Below are 20,651 nucleotides of genomic sequence, written 5' to 3'. Positions count from 1 at the left end.
ATCTTCCCTGATAGGCCTAGAGGATCCTTGTACACAAAGCATGACAAGTCAAGCTTATGAAGGAAAAGCAGAATGCATTCCTTCCCTTCATCCTCTACTCATTCATTTCAAGGGTGAAGGAGAATAGAACTGAACTCAAATCTGTTCCATATGCACTATAATGCATTAGAACACTTTGGGACTTTCATAGCACTTTCCTTCTAAACAAAAAATTCACTGTAAGCAAGTTATGGCACAAACATAAACCACTGAATGTGTAAGTTATTAGTGTGAACATAGAGAAAAAGTAGGAGGAAGTTTAATATTTAACTTGGTGAAATTCAAGATTCCGACATTCTGGTTTAGTGATGCAAGATATTCTAACATACAGTTTAAAAGGTGAAAAAAATGGTCAGTGGGGTAGAACAGTGCAAGCTGACAGATCATTTGTCTCTAGAGGGAGTTCTCCAAATAGTTTTTGTTGTTGACAAACTAGGTAATTAGAACATGAGTATTATTCGCTGATTTGGAAACAAATGACAAATTGACTGATTTTATTTACTGCCACTGAAATATTTCAAGGAAGTAGGACTTTTCAAAAGGCTCTTGACTGTGTTTAAAAGGATCAAAGTGAAAAGAATAAATCAATAACCTAGAGTAACATTTGCGACTCTTTCTCCCTTTATGCCTAACCTTCGTTAGCGGTTTCCTTAGAAGCTGCCGACAAGCAAGCACTAACTGCCTCATAGGAAGCACTCAGTCTTGTGTTGGGGTCCCTCTTTGGTTTGGGAGGAGGCTGTTTCCTTGGTGATGGCAGGCTATTGCTATCGTCCATGCTGAACACAGAGTGCAGGGAGGGGGATCTGATGGATGATCCAGCCGCAGAATGTACCAAGCCGTCCACTGCCATGGGGACAGGGACAGAGCTGGAATGAAAGTGCTTAGGCGTTCGACAGCCGGCAAAGCTGTCCTCAGAGACCTTCCCACCCTTGTCTTCGGCTCTGAAAACAGAGAAAAGAGGCCCAGATGCATTATTCAAGCGATAACAATGAACCTGTTCATGCAAACATAACAACAGCTTTTTAGTAAACAATCTCACAACTCCCCTGCCGTGTCGAGGGGATGTGTGTAGTAATCTTCTGACAAACAAATCCAGATCAAGCTGCTAGCTTTCTTCCATTTCCTGTTTCATGATAAATCAGGACACCGGCCCTTTTTCACACAAATGCAGCCTTCCTTAAGCAGTTTCATATTGTTGATCAGACATTCACTGAATGAATTGTTCACACTTTGATTGTTATACACAATCAAAAGCTGGGTTTTCAATCTGAATGATAATTTCTGGGAAATCCATTTTAATAGAAAGTTACTGAGGCAGCAAATGCTTAGCCTTTATCGTTATTTTCTAAAAAGGCCACTATAAATTCTATTTAGATAATGCAAATCTTTAAAATATTAGATGGCCTTTTTAACCAGCTACATTGGCTGTTTGAACAATTCCACCCAGATATCTACGTATCTTCCTGTTTAAGCTTAATTATTATTTATCATTTTAATAATATTAACTATGACATTATGTTTAGTTATTTCAATTACAGTTTTGGAGTTTTACTTATTTCAAATTTTCTTTTTTTTTTTTTTTTTTTTCCATTTCAATATGCATTGAGAAATTAAGTTTATCAGCTGCTTCAAAGAAATTGATTTTTAACAAAAATTCTTCTAACATTTTATTCCTCCAAAAATCAAAACAATGAAAAACATTTAACTTAGAGCACTAATGTATTAGTTAGAAGATGTCTCTACCATCTTTTTACAAACAAATCCTCAAGCATTTGGTTTATTAAATTGTATTTCTGCATGGCAAATCACCAGCAGAGCTGGAATTCATGCACAAGATATAGCCAGCTGCCCATGTAGTAAATGAAATAGCTAAAGACGAAAGCATGGTGCTCAGTGGATAATTTGTTTTCACTGTAATGTTTAATTACAGTCTTTCCTACAAAGGCATTTCCTCCAATATGTAATCACTGGGATATTTGAAGCTAATTAAGCAGATGCACTGCCATTTTCACTTTAATAAAAGTCACTGACAAAAGCAATGAAAGCAAAGGGAGTTGTTCTGGATGAAAAGTAAGTTCCTATGCAAAAATAAACATTTATATGTCCAGCAAGATAGAGACACGTTCCTGCTATAGACACATACCTATTAACTGCAAATGCTACCTCTGCCCATTCAACTGTCTGAGAGAAAAGAGATCAGGGACTCAGTTCCTAGAGAAGGGCTCTCCAGCATTTGCTGGATTTATAAAATGGGTACTTCTGAAAACTATGAAGGGAGTTAAACAAAAAATATTTGCCTATTTTCAAATAAGAGGAAAGAATCCTCTTCACAATCAATCTACCTAGTTCAATGTGTAATCGAGAGTTCTTAGCCTGGACTTTGTTGTATTTTAATGCCTTTCTAGCTGGTTTTATCTTGGCAATTTCCCAAGCTTGGAATTTTAAGTTAGAGGAATTTTTCTTTTGTTTGTTTTGTTTGATGAAAGTTCAACTATAATTAATTTATTTAGAATTAAAAAACATTTATGTAAAAAATAAATGCCTCAGAGACTTGAATAAGTTCCTATAAAGCTCAGTTCCCCTGAAAAGGATATTAGGGGTGTCCTTAAGTTTCTAGACTTAATTAACTGATATACAGAAAAAAAATAAGGCCTAATGTTGATTTGGGCCAAGTATATACTTGAGAATCCTCTTGCAATTCCTCAGTCATTTCTATGACTTTCTAAGCAGGGAAGGAAATCACTAAAACTGAAGAAATATTTTAATTCTTCACAGCAGATGTTTTCTCATCTTACCTTTTGTGGCCTTCTTCTGGCCTGTTTCTAGCCTCTAACTTTTCCCTGTGGTAAGCAGCATTCATCTCATTGCGGAGCCGGTCATTTTCCCGAGCAATGTCAGAAGCATTTTGAATGACTAAGGCATCATATGTTTTCAATCCCATATCTTCAGCGTTCTGCAAGAAGCTTTTGATTGAGGTGACCTCTTGCTGTTTGACACTCATCTTCTGTAGCAAGCGCTGGCGAGCTAGAAATCCTCTTACAACTACCATAACAGAAGGAGAAAATATGGACCAACGAAAGACAACTAATTAATTGGTGAGTAACTTAGTATTACAGTGTATTTTGCTGTAAACACGAGCAAACCAAGTTCAGTCAACGTCTTATACAAAGAATGAAAGAAATGTGATGGCATACAAATAACATATTAAAAGGGAACTCTTTCTGTTTTCTACTGCCAGTGCTTAAAACAAAGTATTGACAGTAAATTCATTCATAAATTTGAGCTATCACAACTCAAAACGTTTTCTTTCACTGAATGTTATTTTTTGTTACAATGCAACTGGAAACTTAGATATATGCTACAGACCATGAAAGCATACATTTTCACTGCAAAGGTCAAAAGATTGTTTGTTTAAAAATAAACCCCCGAATAAATGATTGTTGCATTGAATGCAGTAAAAATTAAAATGATTGTTTGCTTTTGGTCAACTTTAAAAACTGCTTTGAATATTTCAGGGTACCTAAAAATATTAAAATCAAAACAGACACAAGATTTTTTAGTGTGACTTAAAGACCTTTTGTTGCTCATTTCCTTTCAGCAAAAACAATTATATTAATTTAATGCAAATTTCTCAAATGTATCTGTCACATCATGTCTGCATTTTTCAGTTAAAAATTTTCATCTGCATTGCATCATCTTTATGTATCTATTAGGCCTGTTTTTCACAGTCAGTTTTATGCTGGGAGAAGATTTTAGTGTCTCTCCTGTAACAGCTTTCTGTACTATTTTCCTAAGTATGTACATTCATTACAGCAAACTCTACCCAACCTAAATACCACCTAGTGCCCTGAATTTTCAGAAGTACCTGGCTGGTCAGAAGCACAAGGCACAGGGACCTCTGTGGCCACAATGAATTTGGCACCAATTTAGTCCCTCCACCTGCAACAGCTGGCATTAGTATTCTCTCAGCATATGTTTTGGCTTAGAAGGAAGAAATTCGCTAACTAAAGGTGTTTTATTTGTGTGGGTTTTTTTCAAGTTCCACAAGATCCTGATTCTTTCCAGACCTAGAATAACTGCTCTGTACCTCACAGGGAAGAACCTATTTTAAAATTAGCTACCTGTGGCCTGAAATATTGTTGATTTTCAGTACATCAACTGACATGTATCAAAATCAGGTGAAACTTCATCATCGCTTATTATGGTTACTTTCATTCTGGTCAACCGAAAGATTTTAATAAGTGAAGTCTTGCATAGCTTGTATAAGATGTATATTTGAACTTGGGGGAAAATACTGAAAATGTTAATATTAAGATTGTAAGATAAAAAAATGCTAAAACGCATTAGGGCTTTTGTTACAATGTAATTAAGTTTCAGTCTTAGGAACACTGCAGAAAAACATTAAATGACAGAGTCAAGTTAAATTAATCTAAAGGAAAAATGTAAACAGAGAAAGATACAATTAGTCTTCTATGAATGTAAAATGTTATCGAATAAAATAAACAGCTAAAACAGAAGGCCATGTAAGGTATTCTCTGTCACCTTCTATGTCCTTGTTTAGACACTTAAAATAAGATCTCTTTTAGAGATGCTCAGTGCCCAGCTGACAAAATACAAGAAAGGTTAATGTTAACATACTAACACTGCTCCTACCCAAAATTCACTGGGTTTGAAAATATTCAAGTCCAGGTACTTTGAGATTATTTATAATGGACAACTCTGAAGGTTGATATTCTTATAATCACAGCCAGCCGTGCCATTTGCAATCCCTTTAGTTACATTCTATAAAATCTGACTTCTTTAAACCCTGAAATAGTAATGCACTTACCCAATCTAGTTGAAAAGAAAATTAATAGTACAGTTAGTTGTTGACAATTTTATGAGAGTATTCACATCGGATGTACATGTTACTGAGTCTGAATCCATAATGTTGCTGTTGCAAAGGTAATGAATACATGCATAGAACATTATCAGAGTTCACTGCTCACAAATATGAAAAAGTAAAAAAAACTTAATAAAAAATTGCTCCTTCACCTCTAGTATTTTCTTTAAGCTTATATGCTGCAGAGCAGATAGGGTGTTCGACAAATGGTTAAGTATCAAATCGTGGATGATTTTTGGAAAAAAGCCTGTATTTTAAGGTAACATTTTAATAAGTGTGTGTGTGTGTGTGTATGTGTGTACTTTTACCTTGACAAAAAAAAAAAAGGGTTGGTAACACCAATAGGGTTGGTTAGGAAAACGAAATACAGAGGTCAGTCCCCTGGTAGGATCGCTAGCAGGCATGAACGATGCAGAGTAGCCTGATAGGACTGTGCAGTAAACTGACGTCCAGTACAGCTAGCTGTAGCATTTAGAGACTGTGCAGCTGTTCTGAACTGTGCACTTTCATCAAAATTGAGATATTTTGAAGAAACATTCTACAAGGTTTTGTCAGGAGGGGCTGGCAGACGTAGACACCCCTCTTTTTTTTTACACACATTTTCATGAACCAAGTAGCTCAGGTTTTCATTAGAAGATGGACATTTCACCACATTTCCTTCTCTGTGAGAACATTTGAAACATTCTCTGTGAGAACAAAAAACCAATTTCATAACCTCAAAAACTGCTGTGAAATGAAATCGTCATCTCCTAGACCTTTACTGCTCAGTTTCATCTACTGCTGTTTGGGTGCTAATATTGTCTTCTGAATTTGCTCCTCATTTTTGTAGATCTAAAATAATTCTCACTTATGTAAACTCAAATAATTGAGGTTAGCACCCACAAGTCAGAAATATATCTACTTTACAGTTCATCCAAGGATAAGGATCAGAATAATCAAAATTCAAGTAGACCATGGATCTGGGTTATGTGAGAAATCTATTAACCATTGTGTATACGATGCATCAACTCCTAATCCACATGAACTCTGATGGAAGAACTTCAGCAGTATGGACTTCCCTACAAGTACAACAACTTTCTCAGTGATTTAGTACGGTTAAAAATCCCCATATGTTGTTCTCATATCTGTGGAAAAAAAAATACGATAAAGTACCTAAACTCACAGATCTGTTTTTAGGTAAAAAGTATTTCTATACATGTTTTCACTTTAGTTTGACCTCTTCCTTTGCCTGTGTAAATTAACTTCCAGGATAACAGAAAAAGACTTACCTGGTTTGTTTTGTTTTGTTTTTTCCCCAAATTTATGGAAATGCTGAACAGATTGCTAGTAAGACTGAGGTAAAAACAGCTGATAAGAATTTTGGGCAAGACCTGTTTTCCCTTTGAATTAAGTCCTTATATGGGTATATGATATTACATTTTAAGCCTGATACAAAAATTATTGAGTAGTCTGCCTATTAGTCAATATATTATCAAGAGCGATTTAGCTTCCAAAGTCCTCTGCATTTAAAGGATGAGGGGAGAAAAATGTGGATATAGAATCATAGAATCATTTCAATTGGAAAAGACCTTTAAGATCATCAAGTCCAACCATTAACCTAACACCACTAAGCCCACCACTAAATCATGTCCCTAAGCACCACACATATATGTCTCTCGAACACCTCCAGGGATGGTGACTCCACCATTTCCCTGGGCAGCCTGTTCCAATCCCTAACCACTCTTTCAGTGATGAAATTCTTCCTAATATCCAATTTAAATCTCCCCAGGCACAGCGTGAGGCCATTTCCTCTTGTCCTGTCATTAGTTACTTGGGAGAAGAGACCAATGCTGGCCTTACTACAGCTTCCTTTTAGGTAGTTGTAGAGAGCAATAATGTCTCCCCTCAGCCTCCTTTTCACTAGGCTAAACAACCCCAGTTTCCTCAGCCGCTCCTCATAAGACCTGTTCTCCAGGCCCTTCACCAGCTTCGTTGCCCTTCTCTGGACACGCTCCAGCACCTCAATGTCTTTCTTGCAGTGAGGGGCCCGAACCTGCACACAGGATTCGAGGTGTGGCCTCACCAGTGCCGAGTACAGGGGCGCGATCACTTCCCTGGTCCTGCTGGCCACACTATGTTTGATACAGGCCAGGATGCTGTTGGCCTTCTTGGCCACCTGGGCACACTGCCAGCTCATGTTCAGCTGTCTGTCGACCAGCACCTCCAGGTCCTTTTCTGCCAGGCAGCTGTCCAGGGGTTGTTGTGATGCAAGTGCAGGACCTGGCACTTGGCCTTGTTGAACTTCACACAATTGACCTCAGCCCATCGATCCAGCCTGTCCAGCTCCCTCTGCAGAGCCTCTCTACCCTTAAGCAGATCGATACTCTCACTTAATTTCGTGTCATCTGCAAACTTACTGAGGGAGCACTTGATCCCCTCATCCAGGTTGTTGATAAAGATATTAAACAAGAATGGCTCCAAAACTGAGCCCTGGGGAGCACCACTTGTGACAGTTGCCAACTGGATTTAACTCCATTTACCACAACTCTCTGGGCTCGGCTGTCCAGCCAGTTTCTCACCCAGTGAAGAGTGCACCTGTCTAAGCCATGAGCTGCCAGCTTGTCCAATAGGATGCTGTGGGAGACTGTGTCAAATGCCTTACTGAATTACAGGTAGACAATATCCACAGCTTTTCGCTCATCCACTAGGTGGGTCACCTGATCACAGAAGGAGATCAGGTTGGTCATGCAGGACCTCCCTTTTGCAGGACTGATACTATTACTCATTAAGATCACCATCCCAGCGTAAAAGTCTATGGATCCCAGTTTTAGGATTAGACAAGAACAATACACAGGTACTCTATCCTAGAGAGCTCTTTGTCATAATTCTGCAAATTTACAATATTAGCTGTTTACAAAGGGCAGCTTATTTCACAAGCTAACGTTGTGAAATGGATGGCTAGCTACTCCTTACTCATGCAAGTTCCTGATTTTCTTAGGTTTCCCAGATCACCGAAAACATGCAGGGAAGCCATAGATTCGAAAAAAGCTTTGAACACATAGTTTTGGTGAAAATGACTTTTGAATTTAGCCTAATTAAGGAAGGCTAGAAGCAAAACCAACAGAAGTATTTTTGTAAGGAGCCAAGAAGACCCATTATCTTCATTCTTCAGGCAGGGTTTGGCAGATGTCTGTTCGCTTACCTCTGCAAAACATGGATATTATCTGAGGATGTCTTATATTTTGGTGTAGGGTTACCTTAAAGCACTCTTTGCAAATCGGACTCTGAAAGGCAAATATTTCCTTTCTTTGATTAAGTCAGCACGAGAAGGGGAAGAGGATACACCACTATTGCTTTTCTAAATGTGAGTACAACAGAGGGATTTGCATAAAAAATCAGGCCCAGGTTATACACTCAGCTGAACTGTGTGGCCTGTGTTAACTGTGACTCTGCACATTCATTCCTGAACTGCTACTATTTTGATTTCACTTGCTTCAAGTTTTCTCTCGGTTTCCTCTTTTTCACTATATGCTCACAGCAAAGAACAGATAGTTAAAATGAAAGGGGTTTATATATTCTTAAGTCTGCAGTATTGTGTATCTGACTAAACAAACCCAAGATAAGTCTTTGGCTTTTTAATTTCCTTTAAAAAGGTGATAATGGGAATTGTTGCAGACATCAGCCAATTAGATAAATAACGCATTGTGTGAAGGAAGCTTCTTCAAACAATGCAATATTCACATTTTCAGCAGTTATTTGAGATTTTGGTAGGAAACGGAACAGAAGTAACAGGAAATCAGGAGGCAGTGCATAACACCTCCTTTTAAAATTGTGCCAAAAAATGTCAGTATGACCTTATTAAAAATGCAGGCATAAAAGGGGAAAAAATGCCTAAACATAAAAAACTAGAAGTCAAACACGAAAGCTGTAAGAAAAGGGGAAAAATAAAGACAACTAAACATATTAAATTATTAGTTTTCTTTCACTGTTGATATATCAGAGCACATTGAAACCATGTATCATTGTTATGCAATTTGATTTGCAACAAGAACTTAAAGTTGATATTAATGCCTTGAAAAATCACTGAAAATACTTTAAAAAGGAAATATTCAAGATCCCCTAAGTTTTAATTACAGTCAACAGTTTGCTATAAAATTATGGGTTTTAGACAGAAAGTGCAAACATCACCAATGTTAATATCATCTCTAAAAATCTGTATAAGCAGTTAGCTGCAAACACGTCTGTAGGGAAATGTATAAAATACAGCAGCTGTTCAAGGAGGAGAAAGATTTTTTGTTATGCAATATTCTGCTCAGTGTCCAAAGCGACAGCTCAGGAATACTTGTTCTGTAATTGTTACCTTTTTGGCAGGTTATAATTTTCTTCTGAAGCTGAAGGCACAAATCGTTGAGATGGTCAGCTTGCCAGTACTTAAGAAACACTTTTCGGACTCCTATCTAGAATTCAAACAGCAGGGAAAACTTCACCATCAACAAAAAAGGCCAAAACAATGACAGGTAAATAACAATAGTACACACACAATCCAGCTGAGGGTTGAGATGAGATCTGCAATTTAAGAACAGTACAATGCCAATACTTGTACAGAGAAGTAGCATCACTTGGTTGAATGAAAGATGTATTTGTAAAGGACAGTAAGCTGTCAGACACAGTCCCCCTTCAGTTCCAAAACCATCCAGAAAATCTACAATCTTCAAGTTAAATTCAGGTTGGGCAAAAAAGCATTCTGAAGGTAATTACACTAATGTGTTTGACAATGTAATAGAAAATAAGATTTAGCTTTTATAAAACGGGAGGATGTGGGCAAGGAGAAAGGTGACAAGTCATAAACTCATGTGGAGCAGAAAATGGCAACAGATAGCTGCCATCTGTGGAACGGGAAGGATATAGCCCAAGTTGGAAGATGAGAGAAACTCACTGCCGTTAGTGAGAATGATTCCTAATGTCCATCAAAATTATGAATCCTAGTTCCCAGCCTTGCCTGCTGAAGCTGTGCTGCAGGTCTCCTTTCAGAATCAAGCCTAAGAAGTCAGAGACAGAGCGACTCATTGTGAAAAACAATCTAAGTATTTCTTGAGTGTATGAGCTTATTCTGGTGCTGACCAGTTGCTTGGTTTAACTCATCCAGTTCTTGAGGGTCTTAATAACAACCATTAGATGCTCTTCCCCCTTTACAGAGAAATTTAGCTAGTTAAAGCAGAAGAAAACATCTTCCTTTTGATACCTGAACATGCTGAAACAATCCTTGAAAATTCTTTTCTGTATAATCTTCAAAAGCATTCCTTTCTAATAGCCTTAAAAAAAAACCCCAAACCACATACAACCTAGCTACTCTAAAAATAGTAAGTAACTAAAAAAAAAAAAAAGGATAAATAATTGCTTTTCTTATACCATTTTCTTATCAGGAATTCTGTAGAAGAAACTTTCCTTCACTTCTTAGAAATAAAAGGACCCATATCAGAGAACTGTGCTATCCAATCAAGATTATAGCTTCTGTCTATTTATTAATTTTGAATGGCTAATAGGCATACTGATTAATTAATACAAGTCTGGCTGAAATTGCAGAAATTCATTTCAATACTTGTTTATCTGCAGCTCACAAGCTCATTCTCTTCTCATTGCACCACTCTGCTCCACTGTTTTTTAGTATAGATCTGGGAGACAGGTATCGGCATGGACATTTGCACACCTTTTCAACTAATTGCTTTTTAACCCAAACACTATTGTCAGATGTATATCACTGTCAGTGATGAACTACAGAAAGCCAGGACATATATATATCATGTGTAAACTCCATTAAAAAAAATCAGAAATGACTGGGGCACATTTTTGTCCCTTGGCTTCCCTTTTCTCTACTCGAGAGAAACTGTTTTGAATCCAACGTTTTAAAAAGCCTCTAATTCTGAAGTTTGAGCTGACAGACAACGATGGTGCAACTGTTAGCCTTTTAGTTAAAATCAGATGCACTTAAATGGCAAAATTAGAATACTTTTAATTCTTTTTTTTTGTTGGTATCTCTTTTCCCAATAAAATAGGCCTCTTTGTGTTATTGCAAAGTGTGTGAATGCAAGGCAATAAAAACCACATTTTACTTGTCTTGCTATTGTAGAAGCTCATAAATAGGGAATAGACTTTCTTTGCATGGTGAAAAACGCTGGGAACAGCTATTTTAGAAAACTGTGCAGCTACACAAATACTAGTATAACTTAGCTATTCCAGAGTAGCGCCTCTCTTCAGACCATCTATTCTGGAATAATCCTTCTGCTTACAAATTTGAGTTATAATTACAGAACAATATTACATTTTCCTAGGTCCTGTTTCTACAGTGGTAGCTACCCTGGTGTCTTTATATTTACTTAATAGACTATCTTGAGTGATGCCTTCCAATTTTTAACTTCATGTTCATCTGAGGCAATCTCACTGAGATCCATTGTGCTCTCCTACTCCGCTCTTAGGGACATACTGTCATCCTCATCTTCTTGACTGGTGACTTACAAAAAAGGTTTTCACTTTTCTGCCTGTGCTTTCAAAATTCTCTCTTTGCCTGCTAGTCTTAGCACTCTGACTTCCTCCTTTATCTGTCATCTGTTCTGGAATCTGCTTCTTACCCAGGGCTTGCTAAATTTCCTTAGGACTTTCCTTTTGTTCCCACTTCTTTTCCTCCTTATTTAATCAAAAAGTTACAAGAAAAAGAGGTCAACCACTTTCTTCTTCATCTTAAACTTGATTGGCTTTTAAACATCTAATCCTGTATTATGAACAAGCAAACTTTTAATGTTTTCCAAGCAAACCACGTCAATTTTCTCTTCTCTTCCTACCAAGTATTCTATTTTCATGCCTACAACTTTCTTCCAGGACACCAGAACTCCACCTTGACTCCTCCCACCACTTCCACTCTGTCACTAAGCCCTGCAAATTCTGTAATAACTGCTCATCAAAAAACTACTTTTTCCATCCATGTTGTCAAAACACATATTGAACTTTCCTTATTACTAGCTTTGGCTACTAAACCCTCCATCTTCTTGCTCACATCACCTTAAAACCTGAATTCTTCTATAAGAATAACTGAATTATTATTCATATGGTTAACTGTAATTAAATTATCATGTAGTTATTATAATTACCATTTGTATCTGAGTAGCTCTCAGACAACCAAAGCCTGGATACAAATACTTAATAAAATCATATTCTTCTACTCTGATTAAATTTTCTCTTTATACTCCACTTTTTCTTTCCACAAACCATCTACATCACAGTGGAGTTTTTTTCCCCCCCTCTGTCTCAGGTCTATGCCAAATCATCCACTTTTTCCTCATTTCTCCTTCTTTCCCTACATTCCTCGAAATGCCTGTTTCTCCCCTTATTTCCTCACTGGAAGTCTCTAAAACATTCCTGCCTACTAGGGCAATATTATGGTACTCTGACAGTAGAAAAGGGGATGAAAAGTTAAATTTCAAAACCTTAAAAAAGCAATGGCCGTGGTAAAATTAACAACCTTATTCTTGATTAGTCTCTTAATTAACACATTGGACACATCTAGGCTATATTTCAAATGTGTAACTTAACTAAACATTGAGTTGCAATTTATTTTGCAGTCTGCAGTCACAAAATCACAGTCAAACAATTCCTCAAGCTTATGGTTAGTTTAGCTACAAGTGTCTGGCATTGTAGAGTCACAAAGCTAGCTAGGGACATGCAAAGCATTAGTGCTCTTTTCTCTAGTCCTGCACCTCAGGAACAACATAAATGGAGCTATTGTAGCATCAGTTATGCTATGAACTTCATTAGTAGAAGCCTGCTGTAATTTTTAAGTGAATGAAGAAATACAAAATGTCAATACAAATTCATTTTTACATTCAGATAAAAGCTATTTATAGATTTTACATCATATGCCAGGTCTACTGAGAGCAGAGCTCTAGACAGAAGCTTGTATAGAAAAAACTGCTATAACACATTTGATTACGCTAGTGTGGCTGGAGATCTGTGTTGCTCAGTCTTTGAATTAAATCTGATACCCTCTAAACTTGATGGAGAACAAGATAGTCTCACTGCCCTCTGTACAGTTCTGGTGTTCAGTGAAAGCAACAATGCTGAAAAATGTTGGAATTTCATGTGCCAGATATCAAAACAGTTTTTAAGGCTGCCACCTGTCTTCATTCTGGTCTTTTCTCTAATCACACAATGTTTCCTGCTTGCCTAGGGGAAAAAAAGGTTAAAATGTTCTTCCACTAAAGCACTCACTTTTCAATACTTTCTGGACTACAAAGTGCTCTCATCTGAGTCTGAAATTTTAATGTCATTCAGACTCCTGTAAAAGTAAACCATCTGTGAATTACAGTCATAGTTATTTTAATTAGAAAAGCATTAGGGTTTTAAATGTTATTTTTCAAAATGACACATTTTTTAAAGATTAAGTAAAATTGTCATTGATGACTACCAAAGCTTCAATTACTGCTACAGGCCTTCTCTTTTTTTCCTGGGAGGAAAGAGAAAGGATGGGAGGGAGCTGTTCTTTTTCTCTTTCTTCTTTTTTTTTTTTTTTTTTTCCCTTTTTTTTTTTTTTTTTTTATTTTACAGAAGAGGTGTAGGATGTAGAAGTACAGACATTCAAAACTATGGAATGGATGCTGAGATGGTGTGTAGGTGGCATGGAGGCAGTATTAGCTCATACTTAATAGGTGTCAAGGGAATCTGTAAAGCTGTTCTTTAGTTTAAAAAAGGGCAATTTGTGGGAGTGCTGTGTGTTTCTGGCAGTACTTTCAAAATAGCTACCTACAAAAGACAGAGAACTATAATCTAATGATATTTTACACAATGACACACATTTTCACAGTGCATTAATGAAATGTAGAAAAAAGCCTTAAAACTATTGTAAAAACGTGTCTTTTTGCAGTGTACAGATCTGCAAAAATATTAAAATGACAAACACATTTACATGGTACTGATCTTTTACAAGGACTGAAATGTTATTTTTAAAAGCTTACTTTCTCTGCTTCATTTGTTAGCTTTTCTTCACACATTTTAAGAGTCCTCCATTGTCTTTGTCAAACTATTGACCTTGCACCATGGTACACACTGAATAAACCTACAGTTTAGCATAGATTATATATGGCCTTAATATAAATTATGCAAGTAATCCAGTATTCACGTAAGTAACATTAAGCATTTATGTAAGCACTTGTCCGGAGTTGGACTTTCGGGAGAAAAAAATGTCTCTAGGAAAGGGCAGAAAAATGGCTGTTCCTTTTCCAAAAACTGTACAAACTTTACAGCTCTTCGCACTCGTGAGGTGACAAGGAAAGGAAAGGAAAGTGACGGAAAAGAAAGTGATGGAAAGGAAAGGAAAGTGACGGAAAGGAAAGGAAAGTGACGGAAAGGAAAATGACGGAAAGGAAAGTGACAGAAAGGAAAGGAAAGTGACGGAAAGTGACGGAAAGTGACGGAAAGTGACGGAAAGTGACGGAAAGGAAAGGAAAGGAAAGGAAAGTGACGGAAAGGAAAGGAAAGGAAAGTGACGGAAAGGAAAGGAAAGGAAAGTGACGGAAAGGAAAGTGACGGAAAGGAAAGTGACGGAAAGGAAAGTGACGGAAAGGAAAGGAAAGGAAAGGAAAGGAAAGTGACGGAAAGGAAAGTGACGGAAAGGAAAGTGACGGAAAGGAAAGTGACGGAAAGGAAAGTGACGGAAAGGAAAGGAAAGGAAAGGAAAGGAAAGGAAAGGAAAGGAAAGGAAAGGAAAGGAAAGGAAAGGAAAGGAAAGGAAAGGAAAGGAAAGGAAAGGAAAGGAAAGGAAAGGAAAGGAAAGGAAAGGAAAGGAAAGGAAAGGAAAGGAAAGGAAAGGAAAGGAAAGGAAAGGAAAGGAAAGGAAAGGAAAGGAAAGGAAAGGAAAGGAAAGGAAAGGAAAGGAAAGGAAAGGAAAGGAAAGGAAAGGAAAGGAAAGGAAAGGAAAGGAAAGGAAAGGAAAGGAAAGGAAAGGAAAGGAAAGGAAAGGAAAGGAAAGGAAAGGAAAGGAAAGGAAAGGAAAGGAAAGGAAAGGAAAGGAAAGGAAGTGATCAGGAAGTATAAGATGCATGTAAGAAATACGCAGTGGAGGAAACCTTACCCCAGTTTTAACTCCTGGGATCTCTGTACTTACTAGACCTAACTTTCTAGTCTTACAAATTACCAGAATATAGACATAGCACCAAAAGAAAAAAACATGAAATTGTCTCTCTGTGTGAACTGAGAAATACAGGGAACAGGGACAGCAGTGGCAGGGAAAGTAAACCCTGAGGTAGGAGATGGGAAAAGTAAACCCAAACAAATAAGGGATGAACATCAGGACATCAAATATGAAGTGAAGTATCTAGAAACAAAAAAAAAAAAAAAAAAAGAGAAGAAAACAAGAGAAAAGTGTCAAGAGAGATATGGGGGCCAGGGGGAGAGATGGAATCCAGATTTAAGAGATCTGGATGCAAAAGGTAACAGAAAGAAAATAGAGTTTGTGAGACTAGTAACCATAAGCAAATCCTGAAAGGTGGACAGAGAGAGGGAGGAATATATTCTAGAGGGAAAAAAAGATAGAAATAGGAACCAAAAATAGAGCTCTGTGTTGAAAGACTGAGAGCCTGTGAGCGTTCTGAGGCGCAAGTGAACCATCCATCCTGTTCTCTGGACGAGGGCATAAGATGGACTTGTATTGTGTGGCACAAAATAACTGCTGAGAAAGCTTGCAGGTGGCAGCTGGCCCAGGCCAGCCTTTTGGTAGTACTGGTGAGGTCCAAACTCATTCTGCGGCGATTTCTGCTACTAGCGAATTATTTCCTAAGTACAATGGGATGATACAATGGGGCAAAGACATAATGGGACAATGTAATTTTGCTGACGTAATTTGAAGTACGAGGGAAATACAGACACTGGTGTTTTAATAATTTACCGTTAGTCTGTTAAATTCCTTCTGGGATTTTTTTTTAGATCTGACCTTCATAATTTACTTAATTTTAAAATTGCCTAAAAGAAAATTGACTCTTAAAATCAGATATTCCAAACAAAAAGGAAGCTGACTTCCAGCACAGTTAAAATTACTAAATGACAAATGAATAAACTGGCATACAATTTATGAGCACTTAAAGTTTTCCTACTTGAGGGAAACAAAAGAGTTAATAGTCCCTTATATATTACATTGCTTGCAAAGTACTCTAGTACTTTATCATATCACGTAGAAAGCAATTTGTATTTCAATATAGCATGACCACTTCAATTTAAGACAAAATATACAGTTCTGTTTTAAAAAAACCCTTAAAAGTCTCTCTGAACTAAGCATACAATTTACACATGTATGATTTCATATACTTCTGCTCTTTTCTCTGATTTAATCATATGCCACCTATATTCTATACTCTTCTATTTAATCATAAATATACTTTTCCCAGAAAGGACTCTGGAATGCTAATATTGTATATTCATATATTGAAATAAAAAGATACTTAAAGATAGCTGTACCAAGTCCAATAAATGAAACACTTGTAGATCAGTAATGAAATAGGTTCTCTTTGTGAGTGGTAAGAACTGTGGATCAGACTTTGTTTTTCTTCTGCGGTTCTAGAAGAAATTAAAATCTCTAGATGGACTTCTGGGATTTCTCTTTATTGAGGGCTTATTCTCTGCTTTAACACTCTTTCGGAGTGGAAGTTTAATAACACAGCTCCACAGTGGCAAGGATCATTTCTCCAGAAACATTGAAGGCTCCTGAAACGTCTTTAGCAGTGTCTGTAGTTGTAAAAATGTGAAGTGGCACTAACACGATATCTATCATCTCATGCAACCTCTTGATGCTGATTTGGAGCTTCACAAAAACATTCTGACTAACTTTCCTGTACTGCTCATTTCATACCTGATGAGTCTTTGGCTCATCCCATTCAAACTTAAGACTTGTCTTACTCTTTCCAAAATGAGTGATCTCTTGTGTTCAGAATTCAAGGCTACTGATATGAAATCAGTGTGGATGAGAAGCATCAGGCTAAAAAATTGGAAAGATAAACTAAGACAAAGCTTTTATTAGATATTTTTAAGGATTTCTTTTAACCAGCAAGCATTTCTAGCACAGGCTGAAAGATTCATTTTTAGAGAAGTCTGGCCTTTGCAGTGCTTGTATTTAACAGCTGCACTGTAGAGCAACAGCAAATTAAATTGATGTTTTGTTTTACTTCTGGTATAATACAAGTTGTTTGCATTTCAGCAAGCTCCATCTGAAGTAACAGAGAAGGTTTAATTGCAGACCACTGACCTTAGCTAAACAAAACGTAAAGCTCCAAGTTTTGATGAGAAAACTCAGTAAGCTATGAGCTAACTCTCCTTTATTGAATTTATATTTGCAAGCTTAACCATGTGAGGAATGATAATCCAAACAAATGAAAGTTTCCTTATGTCAGTAAAAAAAGCCAAGGACTGTTTGTGCCCTGTACTTCTCCCGAAGCATGATAATGTCTGCAAGCTAGTCATGCTACTGGGATCATAGGTTTTCTTAGCTAATACATTGCTGTATGACAATAAATGAACACAGCACTGAAAATGTGGGTTTCCAAATGTAAAGGCCTTCAGATATTCTAGAGGGCAGGAGAGTCTTCTGCTTTACATGGAGGAGCCAGTACTTCTACTCAATTTAACTCTAAAGTTACTACATATCATCTTGCTCCTTCTAACACTAATAGCAAAACTCTCACTAACTTCTCCAGGGGTTAAATAAGTCCATTACTTTCACTCTGTCTGGAGTAGGAATGGTTTGTTTTAATTTAGAAATCTGATTTTCTCTTACATCAGGTGTGCTTAAAAGTCATAGCAAGTAGATAAGCTTGTCATGATCAAGTATATATTTAAGCTGAAAGAACACCTTATCTAGGCTGAGTCAGGATGCAAAGACTGCCTTTCATTAGCAGCGCTGCACTTTCATAATTCTAGTAGTTAAGCTAAGTGCGTGACTGAAACTGCATGGTATGCCAGCTTCAATGAAACAGTTATTTTATTGTCTCAGTTTAGTTATCTCCAGCTCAGCTTACCCAAGTAACAGCAACATGTCATAAACCTATCAACATTTCCCTAATAAATACTTTCTTCTAACACAGAAGCTGATGAATCAAGCACCAGACATTGGTTAGCTGATAGTATTTGCTCTTATGCTCTACTAAACAGTAGAAAATAAACCAAAATTGGATTCTGGTATTGGAACTTCTGCACTTGTCCTCCATTTTCAAACAGACTGTGGTATTTACAAGAGAAGGAACTTGTTCTGTGAGTAAGCTTTGGGGTTTGTTGTTTTGTTGGTTAATAAAACACTCTCCAAACAAAACTTGCATGAAAAAGAAAAGATAAATTGTGAAGCAGGAAATAAATACAAACCATTTTCTTTACTCATTGTTGGTCTCTCACTGCAGAACACAGATTTACTTTCCTGTCCCTCAAGTTAGTATCACCTTTCACAAAATGGGATGGTGAGAAGGAAGGAAGTTAAATAAAGTATCATCCAGATTCACTCAGCTATAAAGTCCAGATCTTTCTTTTCCCCCCTCTCTGCTGGGGAGTTTCTTGGCAACCTTATCCTCTGATGATGACTTACAAGCAGGAGGTTGATTTCAGATGTGTTGCTTCCTCCTAAACTCATCATCTTTGATGAGGATATTTTAACTACCTATTTTTTGGTCAGTTTATCTACCGAAATCTGTACAGCTCTTCAGGGAAGTGCAGGTAACAGTGTTGGGGAAGACATTTTTTAACTTATTCATGAAGCCACGCATCAAGTAGATTTTCAGTTCCAGCAGTCACTCATTTGAAACAGTTACTGCTGCCAATAGTGGCTGAATAAACTGGTTATATGTGTAACCCCCTACTTCTTGGATGATTTTTAGTGATGCACTACAGATGACTCCTTTCCTCTGGCTTTGCTAGCTGATGTCATCCTGGGTTCCTAATTCCTTTTTCCTTCCCTTTCTTCCCCCTCCTTCTCCCTTCTACATTTTTTTCTTCTTTTTTCAGAGTCCTCTGCTGTAAAAGCATAGAAGAGAGCACCCATGACAACTGCAGATTGTATAAGCTTCCTTATTTAGATTGTTATTTAAAGTTCAACTTCCATGATTAGTCAAATGAATCAAAAAGATAATTGAGAGAGAGAGATTATATGACACAGACATTAGTCACTACTGCTGATAGCTGATACATGGTTTTCTATCACCTATACAAAAATTGTTGGTCTCAAGTTTGTATTCACTGGGCATTTGACTGTAAGAAATTGTCCGGACTTAAGACTGAATTTTCTCCTAGAGTTTTCTGCCACGATTATCATCTTTTCATCTGTTTGTCATAGCTCTCTGTGGCTTGAAAAAGGTGTAAGGTGAAGGTCACTCATTTTTTTCAGACCTTGTTCCTTTCAGCTTAGTCTGTTGCCACGTGCTTCTTAGTCACTGAGTGACAATGGTATAACTCTCACCCCCAAACCCTCCTATTCCATTTAACTTATCAGTGCTTCTTAAGAGTTTTGTTCCTTTCTGGTTTGAAGGAGAATGCATTATGCACTGCTGTAGTTTTGCAACCCTGACTTCTCCTGGTGTTCATGAGATTCTGGAGTCAGAACCTCTAAAATCTGTTTGAGATCACAGGCTTCAGTCCTCTGCATGATAGAGGGATTCTGTTTTGCAATTTCCCTTTTACATTTTTGTCTTTCAAGGTTTCAGGCTTGTTTCCAAATGCCAATCACTACAGAATCACTAGTCTTGAGCTGTAAGCTTTCACTGACAGCTGATTGCTTTTTTTTTATTTTGATGCTGTAATGCTGTTACTGGCTCCTGGGGAAATAAACTCCATAGGCATCCTGCTCTGTGTTTCATGACTGGATCACAATATGCAATTACTGTTACACAGCTTTTGCCCAATGTCAAGCTTGTAGCCCCACACAAGTTCTGAAGGTTAGTGGTACTCTCAGCTCCAGCTGCTTGTAAGTGAAGGTACAGCTTCCAGATATTAATGATTGTTTTTATGGGGAACCTTGTGGCAAGGATGCAGAATACACCCCAGAGCTGACTTAAGAAACCTGAGCAGGGAAAGCAAGTCTATTTTAATATTGTTAACTTTTTCAGGGTTCATCCTTTTGCTCTTTGCTATTGAGGGACTGGGGCTATTCGTGCCCACTACCTACTTTAGTGACTAAAAGGGAACTTAAACAGTATTTTGATCAAAGAAAAATCTTCTTATGTGTTCAAGTGCAGGTGAATATGCAGTGGGGGGGGACACCTATCTTTTTTCCTGTTATAACTAAGGAATCTGGGCCATTGAGAAACACCCATAGCAAAAAGTCCAACATCATCCTTACCCTTCATAAACAGTTGCAGAAACTTTTTCTGGTATCTTAATGCTTAGAGGTCATACATGAATTAGAAGACCTACTTTAACTTCGTCCCTTAAACTTATATTCCCAAAGAAGCCTATAGGGGTGTCCTAATGACTGCCCAGTCCCTGAACTTCATCCATGTCCCTGAAACCTGTCTGGATGCTCGCTTGTAGAGTAGTTTTCCGTTCTCCTAGGCTGGTAAAAGACCTGAATCTGAAGCTCACACCACCCGGGAGAATGCTCTATACAATTAAATCACAGAAAGCTTCCTTTCTGTACAATAGGTTATATAGTGTGCAAGGAAATGCCATTTTCTTTAGAAATTGCATATGTTAAAGAAATCAGTCCCGCTCAATTACAAAGCTAGCCAAAGGAGGTGAC

The 20,651-nt window shown here is 37.4% G+C and overlaps 1 protein-coding gene across 1 annotated transcript in view; it reads right to left on the bottom strand.

Moving 5' to 3' along the window:
* MYO16 (myosin XVI) overlaps positions 1–20,651 on the bottom strand; it is a 299,406-nt gene that overhangs the window by 45,251 nt on the left and 233,504 nt on the right. Inside the window, exons 28-30 of the mRNA XM_086482083.1 lie at positions 9,261–9,357; positions 2,835–3,081; positions 673–980 (exon numbers count right to left, since the gene is read on the bottom strand). Coding sequence (XP_086338209.1) covers positions 673–980; positions 2,835–3,081; positions 9,261–9,357 — 652 coding nt within the window. The remainder of the gene's footprint in view (positions 1–672; positions 981–2,834; positions 3,082–9,260; positions 9,358–20,651) is intronic.

The sequence above is a fragment of the Leptosomus discolor genome, chromosome 1, assembly GCF_034619465.1.
Source record: "Leptosomus discolor isolate bLepDis1 chromosome 1, bLepDis1.hap2, whole genome shotgun sequence".
NCBI classification, from domain to species: domain Eukaryota; kingdom Metazoa; phylum Chordata; class Aves; order Leptosomiformes; family Leptosomidae; genus Leptosomus; species Leptosomus discolor.
The sequence above is the reverse complement of the archived record's forward strand: the minus strand, read 5'-3'. Positions and strand labels throughout refer to the sequence as shown.